A 16,488-nucleotide genomic window follows, 5' to 3' on the forward strand; every position below is an offset into this window, starting at 1 on the left:
TACTGGTGTTACAGGTTAAGACTATCTTCATTGATGGTCTGTCACCTTCATGGAATGAAGAACGTGTTAGAGACCTTCTGAAAAGATATGGTAAACTAGAAAAGATTGAGCTTGCTCGCAATATGCCATCAGCAAGGAGGAAAGACTTTGGCTTTGTAACTTTTGATACTCATGATGCTGCTATGAGCTGTGCCAAATTCATCAACAACTCAGAGCTAGGCGAAGGGGAGGACAAGGTATTCATATTTTAATTCCTTATCCATATCTACGCAAGTATTATTTTTGCTTTCTAATTCTCTTTTATATTTCTAGGCAAAAGTGAGAGCACGCTTATCTAGACCACTTCAGAAAGCAGGTAAAAGCAGGCAGTCCAGTCGCTCAGACCAGCGGTCTAGGCATGGGACTGGACGGTCTGGAAGGAGTTCATTTGCTCGTCTTCCACCCCGTAGCCTTCCTTCCTCTCGGAGTGCTAGAGGCGTTGGATCTCGGGCCCCATCTTCTAGTGCAAAGAGAGCGGCTGGATCAAGGGGAAGACGTCCACGCCCACCTCTACCTCCACCTGCAAGAGTCAGGCCTTTGCCACCACCTGCTAGGTCATATGATAGAAGACCTCCAGGTACCACTGGACTTGCTGTTTTTCCATGTTTAGTTATCCTTTTTTACTTGAACTTTTTTTGTGTTGATTTATCTGATCATATCTTCCATATTGTGTTTTCAGTTCCTCTGTATCCAAAGGCTAGCTTGAAGAGGGACTATGGTCGGCGTGATGATCTTCCTCCTCCAAGAAGCAGACCAGCTGTGAGCTATAGTTCAAGGCTTTCTCCTGAGAGACATCTGTCTTACAGAGATGATTATGCGCCTCGTAGCTCTGGTTATTCAGATCTTCCTAGAAGTTCGTCTCGCTCTGAAATGAGGAGGCCGTACGTGGATGACCCTTACAGTTCAAGATTTGAAAGACCTCCCAGTTACAGTGAAGGAAGACCTCGCGCTTATGAACCTCTTCCTGGATCAAAGCGTCCATATGCTGCATTGGTCTGGTTTCTTGCTCTCTCCGACCATTTTGTTCTCTTAATTTTATATCTTTAGACTATATGATTGGTTACTTTAACGAGTGTTCATTATTCAGGATGACGTTCCTCCTCGTTATGCGGACGTCGATGTTCGTCATTCAAGAGCCCGTCTGGACTATGATGTTGGCCCTTCTCAATATGCGGAATCCTATGGGGACCGGTATGTTCTCTTTTTATGGATATATTCTGTTATCTCTGTGGTAACAATTCTCTTTGTGCCAAATGTTTTATTGTTCTTACTTCCATGTTTGGTGTAGGATTCCTAGATCTAGTCTAGGGTATGGAAGCAGCCGAAATTCTATGTCAAGTCATGAATCGCGTGGCCCATACAGCAGTCGTCAGGGAATGGATTATGGAGGAGGTTTGATTCAGAGCTTTCTGTTGTGACTAACATAGAGCAATACTTTATTGAGATGCAAACACTAACATGGCTATAATTCCATAATGTTACTTTTTCTTTAGGTTCTTATAGTGGCAGCGATGTAGGAGGAATGTGCTCCTCTAGTAGCTATGGTGGTGACCTACCCAGAAGAGATGTAAGTGGCTTCACAATGTTCTTTTATTTTTATTTTGGAAAGTGAAGTTGTGTAACAAATTACTGGATTTGCAGGGAGGAGGTAGCTCGTATTCTTCAATTTACTCAAGCCGTGGCTTGGGTGGTAGTAGTTACTCTGGTGGTGGTCCAGGATCATACTACTGAATGTGAGTGAGTGGTAATTTTGGTTCTTTCCATTTTATTAGTTGTGCATTGTTTTGGTCTTCTTTGTGGGATATATGGTTGGTTAGAAGAAGACAGTGCATGAATCACATCTTGAAAAGTCTGAGCCGGAACTATGGATCAAAATGTGTGCTAAAGTTTGTAAATGAAACACAGATTTCACATTACCGAGGCTGCTACAAAAGGAGGTTGTACCATGCAAAGTTGTGCAGAAAAGAAGCTACCAGCTGCGAAAGGAGGATTAAAGCCAGCTTCTGTGAGACTGTTGGAATATAAGATGTGCTTGCATCTTCAACCGCACTTGCATCTTTTTTTTTTCGGATGGGATGATAAGCTCGAGTTTTAGAGAGATGGTTCATAGTTGCTGGACTTGTGATGTATCTATCTCTTAGTTTTTCATTCCTCTCTCTCTCTCTCGAATAATGGACGAAATTGTATTAATTGATCCATAAGTTTTATGAAGATTTCTTCAAGAAAACAATAATATTCTCAGCCAAGTTTTAAGGTCTTCTCAGCTTATTGCATTATTCTTTATTTAGATATGATGCTTGCTCTGTGTTTAGCTCTCTATTGAAGAGAAGACGACAATGAGAGGTTATTTACTCCATTGACGTGACTTTCGAAGCTTTAATATCAAGATTTGTATCCTCTGTATATTAATGTCGGAAACGAACAATAAACGATACTGAGGAACTCCCAATTTTATACACTTAATAACATACATAATTTAAGCAGCAGGATACATTACTTGTGTTAGAAAGATGCAATGAGCTAATAAAAGCTCTTTCGATAACACATAATTTTATGGCGCCCTTTTAGAAGTCTACTATCAATCAAGAGAGTCAGCAGCAGCCATTCTTCGAGCTTTCCTCTTCATCTTCTCCTCCGTATTCTCTGCAATGGTCTTAGCAAAGGATTCCACAATTCGTTGCTGCGATTCCAATATCATCTTCGTCCTCTTCATCTCTGTGTCCATCCTCATCGCTTCTATCTCTCTAGTCATCTCCATTCTCGTCTGCTCTGTTCTCAACATCGTATCTCCAAGCAGCTTAATCGCACTCGCTATCTCCACCATTGGATCATTACCATTACCATCATCCTCCTCCGTCTTCATCATCATCATCATCTCTCTCCCTCTCTTCCCTCCTCCTCCTTCAGGAATTCTACCAACCCTAGCACTGTAACTAGATCCTCCTCCTGCTCCTACTCCTAAACCACGACCAGGTCTCGGATTTGAACTCGGACTCGCCGTGTATTTCTGATCAATCTTACCGGGAAATCTCGGACCTGGCTGTGCTAGACTCACTCCAGTCGGTATCCGAATTCGAATTCCGCCGCTACTAGTACCAGATCCAGCCGTACCATTCCTATTAAAGAACCCCGGCGTCGTCCTTGCCACTGATCCTCCTCCTCCTCCTCCTCCTCCGCCGTTTTTAAACTGATACCGAGCTGTGTAATTCCCGTCGTCGTGATCCTCGTCGTCACCACTTTCGTTACCTTGTTTGATCTCTGGTCTATTCTCCATAGCTTCCATCCGCTTAAAATGAACCCAAGACGATATAAACCTCGCCACCGGCACAGATCTAGCTCTCTGTATCTCAGTTCGGTACCTTTTACGAAGCTTCTCCATCTTGTGACGGCACTGAACCGCGGTTTTCTTCGGCGTCACGTCCGGGCAACTAGTACCAACCGCGTCTGCGACTTCTTCCCAGTGATTCGCCTTGAGGTTTCCACGGTTCAGAGCGTACCATTTGTCTCTGTATCCGTCAATTAGCGCGACCGTCTCTTCGAGCGACCAGCACGGCGGAGGTAACCGCCTAGAGTTCTTAGACGCGGCGGAGGGGATCGAGGCGCTCTTCAGATCTGTGACGGAAACCGGTTCCGCTGAGGCATCGTCTTGAGCGGGAGATGATAATGATGGCGGGACGAGAGCTGACGGTGGAGACGACTGGATCCGAACCGGTGATGGATCCGGAATTGGATCGTGGTTCATCGGAGAATCCGGATCGGACATGGAACGGTATAGATGAAAAAAAATTCAAAATCTGAGGAAAGAAAAAATCAGATCTCGTTAAGGAAGGAGAAAAAGGCTGTGATGCGGAAGGATGGCTATTCGCGGCGGCGATATCACGTAATATCGAGAAGAGATAAGGGAGAGAGGAAAAAGAGAGAGAGTGGAGGAGATGCGTATGATAAAAGTTGGTGGCGGAGGATAAGGTTAGATAGAAGCGTACATTAGCAGAAGAGTTGGTAATAATTAAGGAAGAAAGCCTTAAGCGGTGGTGGCGGAGGCGGGTGGTGGGGGCACACCGTCGTGGACGACACGTGGGATAATAATGATATTTGTATCGGTGGAAAATAAAAAAGAGAAAAAGCGGCTGGTTTCGGGGACGAAGCCACCGTGGTCATGGTCATCATGGTTAAGGGGAGGCTAACGTGAGCCGTGTTTCACGGAGCCGGTAGGTGGCGTAGGGTAGACTTGCGAACCCGCTCTTTTGCCGTTTTTGTAACTGCTTTGCTTAATTATGTTTTTTTGGCCTCTTCTTCCCCACTTTTTGGACTCTTCTCTCTCTTGCTGCTCTCTGGCGTTTCTACTCTTTTTTTTTAGTAAAGTCTTTTTGTTAATAATAATATCATGAGATTAATGATTTGTTGATATTAACACAATTTGATAGATGGGCTTAAAACTTGAATTGGGCTATTATTATGCAACAAGGAATCTTACAAGTGGTAGATAACACAACAAGTGTCTCAACTCTCAAGTTAGGTTTCGCAACTTGAGACATCTATCTCTTTTGTCATATCGTTTGTTTGTGTGTGTTCTTATGTTGATAATATATTTTGACAAGGCTTCTATGTGAAAATGTCCTTGTCGTATAAATTTGACTTTTCGATTAATAAAATCAAGATTGTGTATGACGTTGGGAGTTTGACATGTTTTGTTTCTGTCTGACTGACTAAACATAGTTGAAAATCATATCTTGGACATCTGTTTTTAATGTTTCAAATCAAAGTCTTTGCAAAAGAGGTTTGACTTAGCGGAAAGAGAAATTTTTAATGCCTCAAATCTCTTGCAAAGAGGTTTTTGACTTAGCAGAAAGAGAGAGAGAGATATGATGGAGAAGAATCCGTTAATGGAGGCTGCTCGAAAAGGAGATGTCGAGTATTTACTCCGATCAACGGAATCCGATCCTACTATTCTCGAAAGTTATTGTTGTAAACGGCGAAGAAACGCCGTTACACGTTGCCTCCATGTACGGACACTTTATAGTTTCGTCAGGGAAGTCCTGAAACTAAGAGAGAGTGAGAGGAAGAGTTCGTGTTCTTGATGAGTGAGTGTCTGCAAATCCGGAGTCTCTTGAAGAAATCACTGCCCCTGGAGAGACCGTGCTTCATCTTGCGGTTAAGTACTATCAGTTTGATGGATTCGTTGTTTTGTTGGAACGTCTTAAGGAATTTGATAAGCTTTGTGTGTTGAATAAGCAAGACAATGGAAGGAACACAGTTTTACACTTAGCTGTTCAAAAACGACAGTACGAGGTATCAATCTTCTCTAATTTAAGTTGGTTTCGAATTTAGTTTTTGATTTTGTGGATTACAATTTGCAGGTGATTGACTTGTTGCTTGGCTCTAATAACACAATCCCACGAAATGTTATTGAAATGAACTCTTTAAACTCCAATGGCTTCACACCTCTTGATGTGTTACTTCACTTTGGAGGTGAACCAGAAGACGTGGAGATTCATCAGATCCTCATTAAATCAGGAGCTGTAAGATCAAGAGATCTCGACACAAGACAATCTACAACAACGACAGAAAATGAAACAACACCGTCAGAAGAATCCCTGCCTGATGACTCACAAGCAATGGCTAGATTACTTCAAGTACAAGAAAGACAGAGTCTCACCTAAGGACGTTCGCAATGTTATCGCGATTCTGATAGCCACAGCGACTTATCAAGCCGTTCTAAGTCCACCTGGAGGTGTCTGGCAAGAAGATTACTGCATTGATGGATTCTGTCAAGTAACTGATCTGAAAGGAAACATAACAAAACCGGTTTACTACGCTGGAACAACGATAATGGGATCAAAGAGCTGGGTCTCTTACGGCATTTTCATCTTCTTAAACTCGATCGGATTATTCACTTCTATTGAACTAATCTCTTTGCTCACAAAAGGTCTCCCTTTCTACCTTGAGCTGCAAGTTTCATTGACTGCTGTTGCCTTGACCTATGGATTCGCAGTGGCTGCAGTTTCTCCAAACCTCGGATTAGGCTTGTTCTTCATGGTGCTATCTGTGGTATTACCTATCGCTGTAGCGAGAATCCCAAGACTAATCCGAAAACATGCCAAGAAAATCAGAATCTATCCTCTAAGAAGTAGTACCACGACCACCTCATAAAATCCCAAGTTACAGTCTCATATTCCAGTTCCCCTCTCTTTTTTTTTTACTTTCTACATAGTTAATACTATCTTGATTGGTTTGTGTTCTTGAGTAGTACATTTAAAGAAACCTGAGTCAAAAAGTAAGTTTTTTTTGTTTTGTTCTGTCAGTTAGCATTATTTGTAAAAGCTCTCACAAGTCACAGTCTCTTTTAGCCTATTTCAAGATCGGCTACTTGAATGTAATTTCTTTATCGTTACACTCTGTCGTCTCTGCTCTGCACATGTTCTTTTGTTCCCTTTATAGAACCAGAAACAACAAATCTTATTCACCAATCCCAATTATTGTACCTTGTATAACTTATTATTATTAACCCATGTTTCTGATCTGACATGGGTAAAATTTGAATATCAGACAAAACAAAACATAAACAATCATAACAAATAACAATAACATATTACATATATATAAATCTCAGTTATGTATATATAAGTTTAGAGGGGTCACTAGTGACATTTAAATTCTTTAGCCAAGCCAGTCTGTAAAGATGAATTATCTCATCTGTCCACATCTATATTACTAAATATATATTTAGAGAGAGAGATAGAGATAGAGATAGAGTGACAGAGAAAGAGATAGACAAGAACTTACTGGTTTGATTTTGAATTTTCTTATTTATTCTTAATCAGAGATTGATTAAGACAAGATAAGAGTCCCTGCCGACTAATCTCTACATCATCTACACAAATTCATTATAAAAAAAAGGGCGAAAATGATTAAAATGTTTTGGAAAAGAGACAAAAAAAAAAAGATTTTTTTGGTTTTTTTGGAATTTTGTTGTGGAAACTCAGACAGCGAGTTGCTGTTTCTGATGAGAAGCTTCATCGTCATTGATGAAGGTAATGACAGATCTTGATGGTGGGACAACAACGAGAGAGAGAGGTTGAAGAAGAGTCATTTCCTTTTGAAGATAAGTGAAGTAAGCGTGGAATGTGTTTGGCGTCACGTTTAACTCAAACCCTAACCCGAATAAGAAGTCCAGCTCTAGAAAATTCATCTCTTTCGTGCTTATTCCTCCCACTTTCGCGTAATACGCATTGTTGTAGTACCTGTTTCAAATTACCATATTCAGTGTTTAGTGAGTGAATCAGTGTCAACTCAACAAAAAACTTTACAAAAATTGAATCTTTATTTCACTGGACGGACGAAACAGAGAAGCCATAAAACAGGGGAAGTGATTGATTGATTGATTGATTTATCAGTATGATGTCTGAACCAAATAAATACTCAATCCTCTCACAGTTGAAACTAAACCTGTGGTTGAGATAAACAGACTCAGATCATAAATTAAAAATTAAATGAAATTATAGTTTTCTTGAGATTCAAACAAAACTTCAGAAACAGAGCAGTTATGAAACAGGGGATTTGATTGTGATAGTGAATTCTGAGTTCAATTCTTGATTTCAACAGGTTAAAATTGACTTACAGATCATCGAGGAATTTAGCAGCGACCATGACACTAGTGATGAGGAGACGATGAACGTTAAAGGAATTGATGGGAAGTGAAGGTTGTCTGTGAGTGAAACGGTCGAGATAAACGTAAGCCACGACGAAGCAAGAAGGACTACAATTCGCGTATTTGAAGATCCTCTCGAGATAGCTCTGGATCGTTATGGTCGGTCTACTCAGTCCGTGGAACACCGATACCCTCTGTGACTGAGTCGTGACTCGTCTGGTCAGATCGTTCGACTCAGCAACTCGCTCTAGCAATGAAGATAAGAATGCTATTAGCTTCGACATTACACTTGGATTTTCAAGTTCCGCCATTTTTTTTTGTGTGTACGAGAAAGAGAGAGAGAGAGAAAGAGAACTTGTTTGTGTGATGAGATGGAGAAGAGTCTTCTCTTCGCTCTGCTCTGTTGTTAATGGCGTGTGTTCGTTATATTGGGTAGTTATTATGAATTTTTTTTTAATTATTTTAGTAAATTAGTGTTAAGTATTTTAAGTTTTTTTTTTCTTTCTAGTTTTATTAAATCGGTAGGTGTTTTTAATCCAATTTAATTTTAGAAATGTGTCGCTTTTCGAAATTTTCAGTTGTGTTATTCATTCATTAGTCATTTACTCAATTGTGCTATCACCGTCGGCGGTGGAACCCCAAAAAACCAAAAGAAAATAAAAATGAAACAATAAATAACTCATTAGTATATGGAACAGAAAAGGAAAAGTGGGGTTTTTATAAAAGAAGTTGGGTTAATGATTTATTGAATTTGAAAACTTAAGTTCTAACAAGAGGGAAACATTATTAATACATCAAACAAGATATATCAAATCGAAGGAGATAAACGTACATATCCTAATTAATATATGAAACTATATATGTAATATGATTAATTTGGGATAATTCATACGTGAAAAAATATATACGAGGAGTATTATGTGAATATACGAGAAAGATGTATGATTATTATGTTTTTGTCTTAATTTTTTTGATTTGTAATGTGGAGATGGGATCCCATACTCATCATGTTACATGACATGTGGAAGAAATTTATTTAAATTTAGAAAGTCACGACGATAGTGATCTAACGAAATGCATGTGTTTCTAATAATGTGTGAATCAATTCCCATCTGGTAACATCAAATTTAATCCTTTCTTTATAACCCCCAAAAGAAAAGAAAAAAAATTGATAGCTAGGAACCGAAAAGATATAAGATCTAAATTACATAGTAGATCGATCTAAATCTAAGATGCAAAGTAAGACATCTAATTTGGACGCATTTAGACAAAGTTCTAAGAACAGCAAACCCAAAAAAGTTTAAAAGACCAACACAAAAAAAAAAAAGAGGTTTCACGTTAAGATCTTTTTTTTGTTACTTTACTTTACAGACCACGATATGTCAACTTGTGCGATCAATGATCATCCCCTTTGGAATATTTCAAATTTAATCGTGCTTACCGAAATGAAAATACGAGGAACACAGCGTCGTGAACTAGATTATCGCATTTTCAAATACTGGTTCTCTACTTTTTTTTTTTCTTTGTATAGAGTTACATTTTTCATGTTTTGTAAGTACTTCACCATGCTACGTACGTAACATGCAATCGAATGATGCATTTTTCTAATATCGTTAATAATTTTCCGAATAACATTAAACATCAAACGTCAAAAATATAGTTCATCCACTCATGAACTACTACAAACTGAAGTATACGAACTTTTACTAGTACAAAGTTTATATGCTTGTATAATGTACCTGCGTTATTTTTATTTATTTGGGGGCTTTCGTATGATGCGAGTACCGATCGTATACTTGATTAGTACCTGAACTTACAAGAAAAAACAATTAATTTAACATGACAGCCAGGTTAGATGTTAACTGATTGTGATTGGAGTGATGAAAAAGTAAAGCATGTCCCGTGAGAGAACCAAGAATAAAGAGATTTTTTTTTATTTAATCGTAGTAGTAATTTTTTTTTGTTTGGAGGCATTTGGGGATCATCAATAACTGCGTAACGTGTCTCTCGCGTCTCGTATCTTTTTCATACCCAGTTTCCATGTGCTACTCCATGTGACCCCTCCCCATCTTTCAAATACTCTCTGTTATCAACAAAATAAAAATTAAAAAGATTAAAATAATTATATAATTAACAATATTTACGTTTTAGAATACATATAAATATTGATATATATAGTATACGCCTAGTCTAGTCAATGCATAATTTTTTGTCTTTGAATCATAGAAGGATGAACCACATTTCTTAGTTACATATGTACAGTTTTTTTATAATTCCGATTTCATTTATGAACTTAAAGTTTATTTTATTCGAAAGAAGCATTTTTTATTTTCTTCTACAAGGCCAATTCTTTCTTTTTTCTTCAAAATATATTGTTTAAATCATACCAAATCATATATATTTGTTTGTTGAGGATTTTATGAAGATATTATCAGATCAATCCATTTTTATTTGGTGGGCCTCACTATTCTACATATCCCATTTCATCTTAAGTTGCATACGACATTTTTCTTATAAATATCCTCGAAAAAAATAAACCAAAATCGTTGTGGTTTAGACGCAGAAACAAACATTGTCATTGTTGTTGCCTTACACAAAAGGGCCCAAGAAGCAAAAATTATTCACATCACGATCAAAGAGGGACAAAACAACAAAAATTCAAAGTTTCGTTTATATATTTTACCACTTCACGATTATCTTTTGAACCGACTATGGGCCTAACAGAGGCCGTTTTATTGAGTATGATTCTACTTTCCTAAAAACCCCAATGGAAAAAAAAAATGATCTTTACTCTACAATAATGTTTGATTGAAAGATAACCCAAAGAAATCTAGGAAAATATCTCTTTTACTTTTCCCAAAAAACCAATTATAGAGAAACTTTTGTAATGTTGATCCAAGAGAAAACAAAGAATGATCATAATAATGTTGAAATAAAGATAAACGAAAACAAATCTAGACATCAGATCGTAAATCTTTCCTCTTGTCCATCAAGGTTCCATGCACGATGCCATGATGTTGCTATTGGTTGAGGGAATCAATACCCTATAATTCTTACTAAAATCCAAAAAAAAAAAAAAAAAGAACTTTACGTTTCTTCCTCTCTTTTACTTGAAAAAAGTTTATTATTCCATTAAAATCATAATATAATGAGAAGTGTGTTAAACATATCGTGTAATAAGAGGTGGACCAATATATAATGTATGTACAAAAAGCGAAAGATGTGTCAGGGCACAAAATAGGTGGCTTACTCAGTTTACTCACACTCCACTTGTGTCTGGCACACATGATAAGCAGCGAGTCACATGCCCTGACTCAGTTTCAGCGAGTTGGGCATTCGCCATTTAATATGCTTTTTACCATCTATAAATGTATATACAACAAGTAACCATCTCAACGTATAATAATCAAATCAAGTTGTATATTTCTTTACGATTTTTTGCACTAAGTAGAGAGAAGAAAAGAGGATGTCGTCTATAGTATTTGACTTGGTTCTCTATTACAATGGTCACAATGCATTTGCATCTTTCAAGAACCAAGGTGATGATGATTGATGACGACGATATGATCTATGATTACGCTCCGGCTGCATGATTCAATCATCTGTAGTATAACATCTTCATCATTAGGCGAGAGAGGGAGAGAAGTTTTTCTAGCTAGCTAGATTACACCCTAATTTAAATAATAATGTGATATATATAGGACCATGTGTGCTAGTTTGTAGCTAGGTTGGCTTGAGTGTTGTTACTACTTGTAGTTGTAAACTTTTGACCTTTGTTCCTTTTTAGTGTTTTTTCTCATGACTCATATATAAAACTACAGTAGTTATATCGTACCAGATTTGGGAACATATAACATGTCTAAACAAACCGTGGTTCGAGTATTCATTTTACTATTAAAAAAAAAAAGATAATGCACCTATATATTTAATATGGTCTTCATCTAATAAGTATTTTGCTTCAAAATCACTTTTAACAAAATTTAATTTCTTTCAACTGCCTCAAACTCAAAAAATCTATCGCACTAAATTTTTTTAACCAAAATGACTACCAAATTCAAAATTTGGTTCCATACTTGCAAAAACATATAGTCAAACTCTACAAAGAGAGTTAAAAGACAGATGGTCAAACTCTAAAAAGAGAGTTAATTAAAAGACAGTAGTTTAACAGTAGTCAAACAACTTAAAATTCTTAAACTTTTCTTAGTAGTAGCCAGTCTTTTAGTAGATTGTGTTGGGCGTTTTGCCTTTGCGGCCTTGCTCAGTCTAGCAGATTTTTTTGCTCTTTTTGAGCTCAATCTGCCTAGCTCTCTCAGCTTTCCGCTCATCAAACTTGATAGATCTTTGATGAACACAATAGACAGAGAGAGAATATAAATGAGTAATCAAACTTGATAGATCTCTGATGAACACAATAGACAGAGAGAGAATATAAATCAACAAAGACAAAGAGATAAGAGATATTACATCAGAGGAACCAGTAGTCGGAAGAGACTAAGTCACGACAGGATCGGAAACATTCTACAAATACAAGGCATAAAACGTTGAAGCTTCTGGTGTTTTTTCTTATGGCTCATATATAAAACTACAATAGTTATTATATCGTATTAGATTTGGGAACATATAACCTGTCTAAACAAACCGTGGTTCGAGTATTCATTTTACTATTAAAGAAAAAGATCATGCACCTGTATATTTAATGTGGTCTTCATCTGATAAGTATTTTGCTTCAGAATCACTTTAACAAAATTTCATCTTTCCACCGCCTCACAACTCAAAAAATCTACTGAAATTTTTTAACCAAAATGAACTACCAATTATATTACTATTACATATCATGTATACCATAAGTCTATAAGCAACAAGTCAAGAATATGCTATTATGCAAGAATATGATGTGGTCTTCATCTGATAAGTATTTTTCTTCAGAATCACTTTAACAAAATTTAATTTTTTTCTGCGCCAGAACTCAAAAAATCTATCACACTGAAAGTTTTTAACCAAAATGAACTACCAAAGTTCAATATATTACTATTACATATCATGTATACCCACAAGTCTATAAGCAACAAGTCAAGAATATGTGTATAAATATCTGATGACATACTCATGAAGAATACATGCAATATCAAATAGCTAGGCAATATATCACACGTACATCTGTATGTGCATATATATTTATATATCTGTCTATATATAGATATAGATTGAGAGAGAGAGAGAGAGGTTAAAAAGATGAGATACAATCATGGTCAGGAGAAGTGGAGTCATCAGAGGGAATGTGGTTGTGACGACCTTCGTATGTAGTAATCACCATTCTACAATCTTCCGACAGTCGCTCCACTCTCTTCTTCACCCTACAGTTGTTGTGTGTGCATCTGTAATAACTCCTGTATATATATTTCCACATATTTATTATTCTTTCACTAGTAGTACACATAGACACAAATAATTAGATTCAATTAATCATACAAAAAAAAAAGGAATTAACAAACGTGTGAAATTATTCAAAAAAAAAGATAGTTGGAAATATGTGTAGATCACATGGCACAATGAAAATTAAAAAGAGGTAAAAATAAAAAATATTATTTGCATTCTTAATGATGATGACATCCCTCGAGGGACGTACGGTACGATACATACTAAATTAAACTGTAACCTACGTACAATAAATATTCTAAATATGAAATACATATGTATGTATAAGAAGGTATAAACAGTCATGTCTAGTACTTGAGCAGTTGAGCTAAGGTTCCACATGAGTTTAATGAGAGAATATTATGATGCACCAAAAATCAAGTTCCTCACCTCAGCTTTTACGAAAATATCAATCATGCATCAATAGATGTGATTATACGATCGAGTGTCTAAGTAAGCAAATGTTATATTAGGAAACTATTGTAAAGTTAATTAAGACTAATAGGGTTGATTAGTCAGTCACATGTATGTGGTGGTGTTAAAGCCTACCTGGGATGAAGGCTGTTCTTGACAACTTTCTGACCATATTTACGCCATTTGTAGCCATCGTCGAGAACATCAACGTCGCTTTTTGTTTGGAAACAGAATCTTGGCTCTCTAAGTTTTCTCCTTATCTTCACTTTGTTCTTCATATCTCCACTCCCACTACTTGATCTCCACCTGCAAACAATAACTCTTATGATGTATTAGAAACATTATTTTTACCTTAATTAAGAAGGTTTAATCTAATTATGTCATAAGTCTTTGTGTATATAGAGAGTTTATAACTCTATTGAAACTCAACAAATTGCAGGAGGAATGTTGAAGTACCGAAAACATTGGATAGAAAAAAAGGAAATATAAATTCATAACTTTAATGATTAGATTCACGGCGAAGAAAAAAAAAGTAGAAAAAGGATTCATCTTCGAGTCTAATGAGATAAATTACCAAGAGTTAGAATGAGCATCATTGTTAGTTCCTCCCCTAAAATTCTCCTGGTCATCATTAACCACCTTTGATCCCAAGGTTCCTCCACCCTACAAAAATCATATTAAACTTTCCAAATTAAGATCAGTCAAACAATAGTTAAAATACAATTAATCAAGATCATCATATATTTGTGTATAGAAGGAGAGATCAAAGACCTGAAGATTATTAGAAAACCCTAAAGGTGAATGAGTAGTAGTACTAGAGGAAGGGTTGTGGATGGGGAAAGAAGGAGAAGAGAGAGAAGAGGAAGAAGAAGAGAAAAAGGTTAACACATTGGTTTCTTCAAAAGGAATGAGGAAGTTCATATTCTCTTGAATCGTCGTCGTCGACGATGTTACTTGGTGTAGATCGTAATTATTGACTACTACTCTTCTTCCTCCTCCTCCTTCCATTGTTTTTATTCTTAAATCTTTCCTGTTCTTTATTTTTTTGTTGACTATTGTGTATCAAATTTAAATAGTGTATGACACTTATTTTTCTTTTCTATAAATATGATCAAAGCTATATATGTTACTTTGACGGTTTATCTTCTCTTGCTTTCATATAGAAGGGTAGGGTTTCGTATGTATGTCCCCCACACGTGTCAAAGACCCTCCAAGCATATCATTTGTACCATTCGTGTCTTTGGCAGTCAACTTCATGTGAAGGTGTTCTAATGTTTATAGATCATATCGCTAACAAAACTAAAATCTATTCCATGATATATATTTTTTATTTACGACTTCCTTCCAACGATTTTACAATATATTGATAATGATGCCGAATGTTATATTCCTATCACCGCTTATTGTCTACTTAATTAGATGATTAACGACTCTACTTTCATTTGCTTAAGCAAGTAACTTACATCGTTAATTATAAACCTAACCATTCCATAATGAGGCCAAAAGAAGGTTGGGAGTTTTGAACTATTATCATGATCAGCTTTCTGAAGCAACCTAAGGAAATCAAAAATCTAATAAATTTAAATGACACGTAAAGATTTTAATATTAACAAATTAACAAATTTGGGATGTTTTTTTTTTTTTGACAACAATTTGGGATGTTTTATTTATTAGATAAATAAATAAAGGAACACATTTTTCGTTTCACATGACAGTTTTAAATTTCTGGAGATGTAGAGAGAGAGAAAATTGTCAAGAAGGTAATCGAGTGTGGTGGAGGTACATCAAAGCTTCCATCCATCTCAAGATGTGTCCTAAAGCTGATGATGGAAACGACACCCACAAAAGTTACCTCTTCCCAAAAATCATGTCGAATCCACCTTCCTAATTATTTTGTTTTTTGTAAATTAATCCCAATAATTTTCATTAGCCTATATGTTTACATCATTTATTGAAAAGTCACAATTAACAATAAATTATGCATTACAATGTTTCGAAAACCAAAACTCGGTAGACATTATCAATCAGATTACCCAAAACATGTAAACATTGTTCTCTCATCTATTTATACTGATTGTATATTTATCGACCCATTAATCGGCTGAATATAATTGGTTGATCATTTAAATCCGATTACTGTTTAACTCTTTGTAGATAACTAACTAACTAAACTAAATCAAATTTATCTATATATATATATATATATATATAATCATCGTTACATGATAATTGTATTTTCAAACGTGTGGTGTGTAAAACAAAATGACTTCTTACTGTGATAACTGATAACTACACACAACAACACATAAACAAACACCCCAGGAAAAGAGCCGGCCAACTTCCTCCACAATAGCAACACAAAGCAACAACGACTAATAAAAAAGCATATAGTATAACATTTTTTAATCTTATTTTTCTTGACAAACCCATATAAAACATGACGACTGAGTGGATTAAATTTTACTTTTTTTTTTATGTAACCGGTCCAATTCTATTCCGTAATTAACTATCATTATTAGGAGGAACACTTGCTTAAATAGCCATTAAAAAAAATATATTACCATCAGTTTATTATTTATCTTATGATTACCGAGTTACCGACACCAAGAGTATTATTGGTTTTCAGGTAGAAAAAATAAGTTTCAAAAGCTAAGGACTTCTAGTTTGTTTATGTATGAATATTATCGTTTTCCTTTTGGATTAATGATTTCGTACAAATAAAACTTTATATTATGTTAAACATAATTAATCAAATATATACAAATGAGAGGGGGAGGACATTTGATTAAATTGTAAGATCATAGTTTGAGAAAAGAGACAAAGAGAGACATACTTATATATTAAAGTAGTTTAATAATTAACATAATAGGGGGATGAATTCCATGCAACAATGATTACACGTTTCAATCAAATCCGTAAGGAATTTTCCAAATTTAATGATGGTGAGATTTCTCTAAGGCATCTTTTTTTTT

At 36.0% G+C, this 16,488-nt stretch overlaps 5 protein-coding genes across 7 annotated transcripts in view; 2 read left to right on the plus strand and 3 right to left on the minus strand.

Annotated features, from left to right (window-relative positions):
* The window catches only part of LOC104793423 (polyadenylate-binding protein 3), a 5,833-nt gene extending 3,548 nt beyond the window's left edge, over positions 1-2,285 (plus strand). The window contains exons 7-13 of one of the 3 annotated variants that reach the window (XM_019226853.1): positions 528-616; positions 719-1,032; positions 1,127-1,230; positions 1,328-1,431; positions 1,533-1,606; positions 1,681-1,776; positions 1,945-2,285. In XM_019226853.1, the coding sequence (XP_019082398.1) occupies positions 528-616; positions 719-1,032; positions 1,127-1,230; positions 1,328-1,431; positions 1,533-1,606; positions 1,681-1,770 (775 nt within the window). In that variant the 3' untranslated portion in view covers positions 1,771-1,776; positions 1,945-2,285. Of the gene's footprint in view, positions 1-496; positions 617-718; positions 1,033-1,126; positions 1,231-1,327; positions 1,432-1,532; positions 1,607-1,680; positions 1,777-1,944 lie in introns of all 3 variants that reach the window. The other 2 variants (XM_019226852.1, XM_019226854.1) reach the window with 2 other exon arrangements.
* On the minus strand, positions 2,445-4,383 carry LOC104793424 (trihelix transcription factor ASIL2-like). The gene has a single exon (XM_010519775.2). It carries the CDS (start codon positions 3,800-3,802, stop codon positions 2,618-2,620), a length of 1,185 nt encoding a protein of 394 aa, XP_010518077.1. The 5' UTR covers positions 3,803-4,383; the 3' UTR covers positions 2,445-2,617.
* On the plus strand, positions 4,804-6,430 carry LOC104699447. Its single transcript, XM_019226855.1, has 2 exons — positions 4,804-5,328; positions 5,397-6,430. The coding sequence occupies exon 2, from the start codon at positions 5,608-5,610 to the stop codon at positions 6,187-6,189; it is 582 nt and encodes a 193-aa protein (XP_019082400.1). The 5' UTR covers positions 4,804-5,328; positions 5,397-5,607; the 3' UTR covers positions 6,190-6,430.
* On the minus strand, positions 6,800-8,095 carry LOC104793425 (cyclin-U4-1-like). Its single transcript, XM_010519776.2, has 2 exons — positions 7,658-8,095; positions 6,800-7,280 (listed from the first exon to the last, which is right to left on the minus strand). The coding sequence occupies exons 1-2, from the start codon at positions 7,996-7,998 to the stop codon at positions 7,019-7,021; spliced, it is 603 nt and encodes a 200-aa protein (XP_010518078.1). The 5' UTR covers positions 7,999-8,095; the 3' UTR covers positions 6,800-7,018.
* Positions 12,664-14,634, minus strand: LOC104793426 (probable WRKY transcription factor 12). The gene is made up of 4 exons (XM_010519777.2): positions 14,288-14,634; positions 14,091-14,179; positions 13,652-13,822; positions 12,664-13,074 (listed from the first exon to the last, which is right to left on the minus strand). Exons 1-4 carry the CDS (start codon positions 14,522-14,524, stop codon positions 12,912-12,914), a joined length of 660 nt encoding a protein of 219 aa, XP_010518079.1. The 5' UTR covers positions 14,525-14,634; the 3' UTR covers positions 12,664-12,911.

This window comes from Camelina sativa, chromosome 6 (genome assembly GCF_000633955.1).
Source record: "Camelina sativa cultivar DH55 chromosome 6, Cs, whole genome shotgun sequence".
In the NCBI taxonomy this organism is placed as follows: Eukaryota; Viridiplantae; Streptophyta; class Magnoliopsida; order Brassicales; family Brassicaceae; genus Camelina; species Camelina sativa.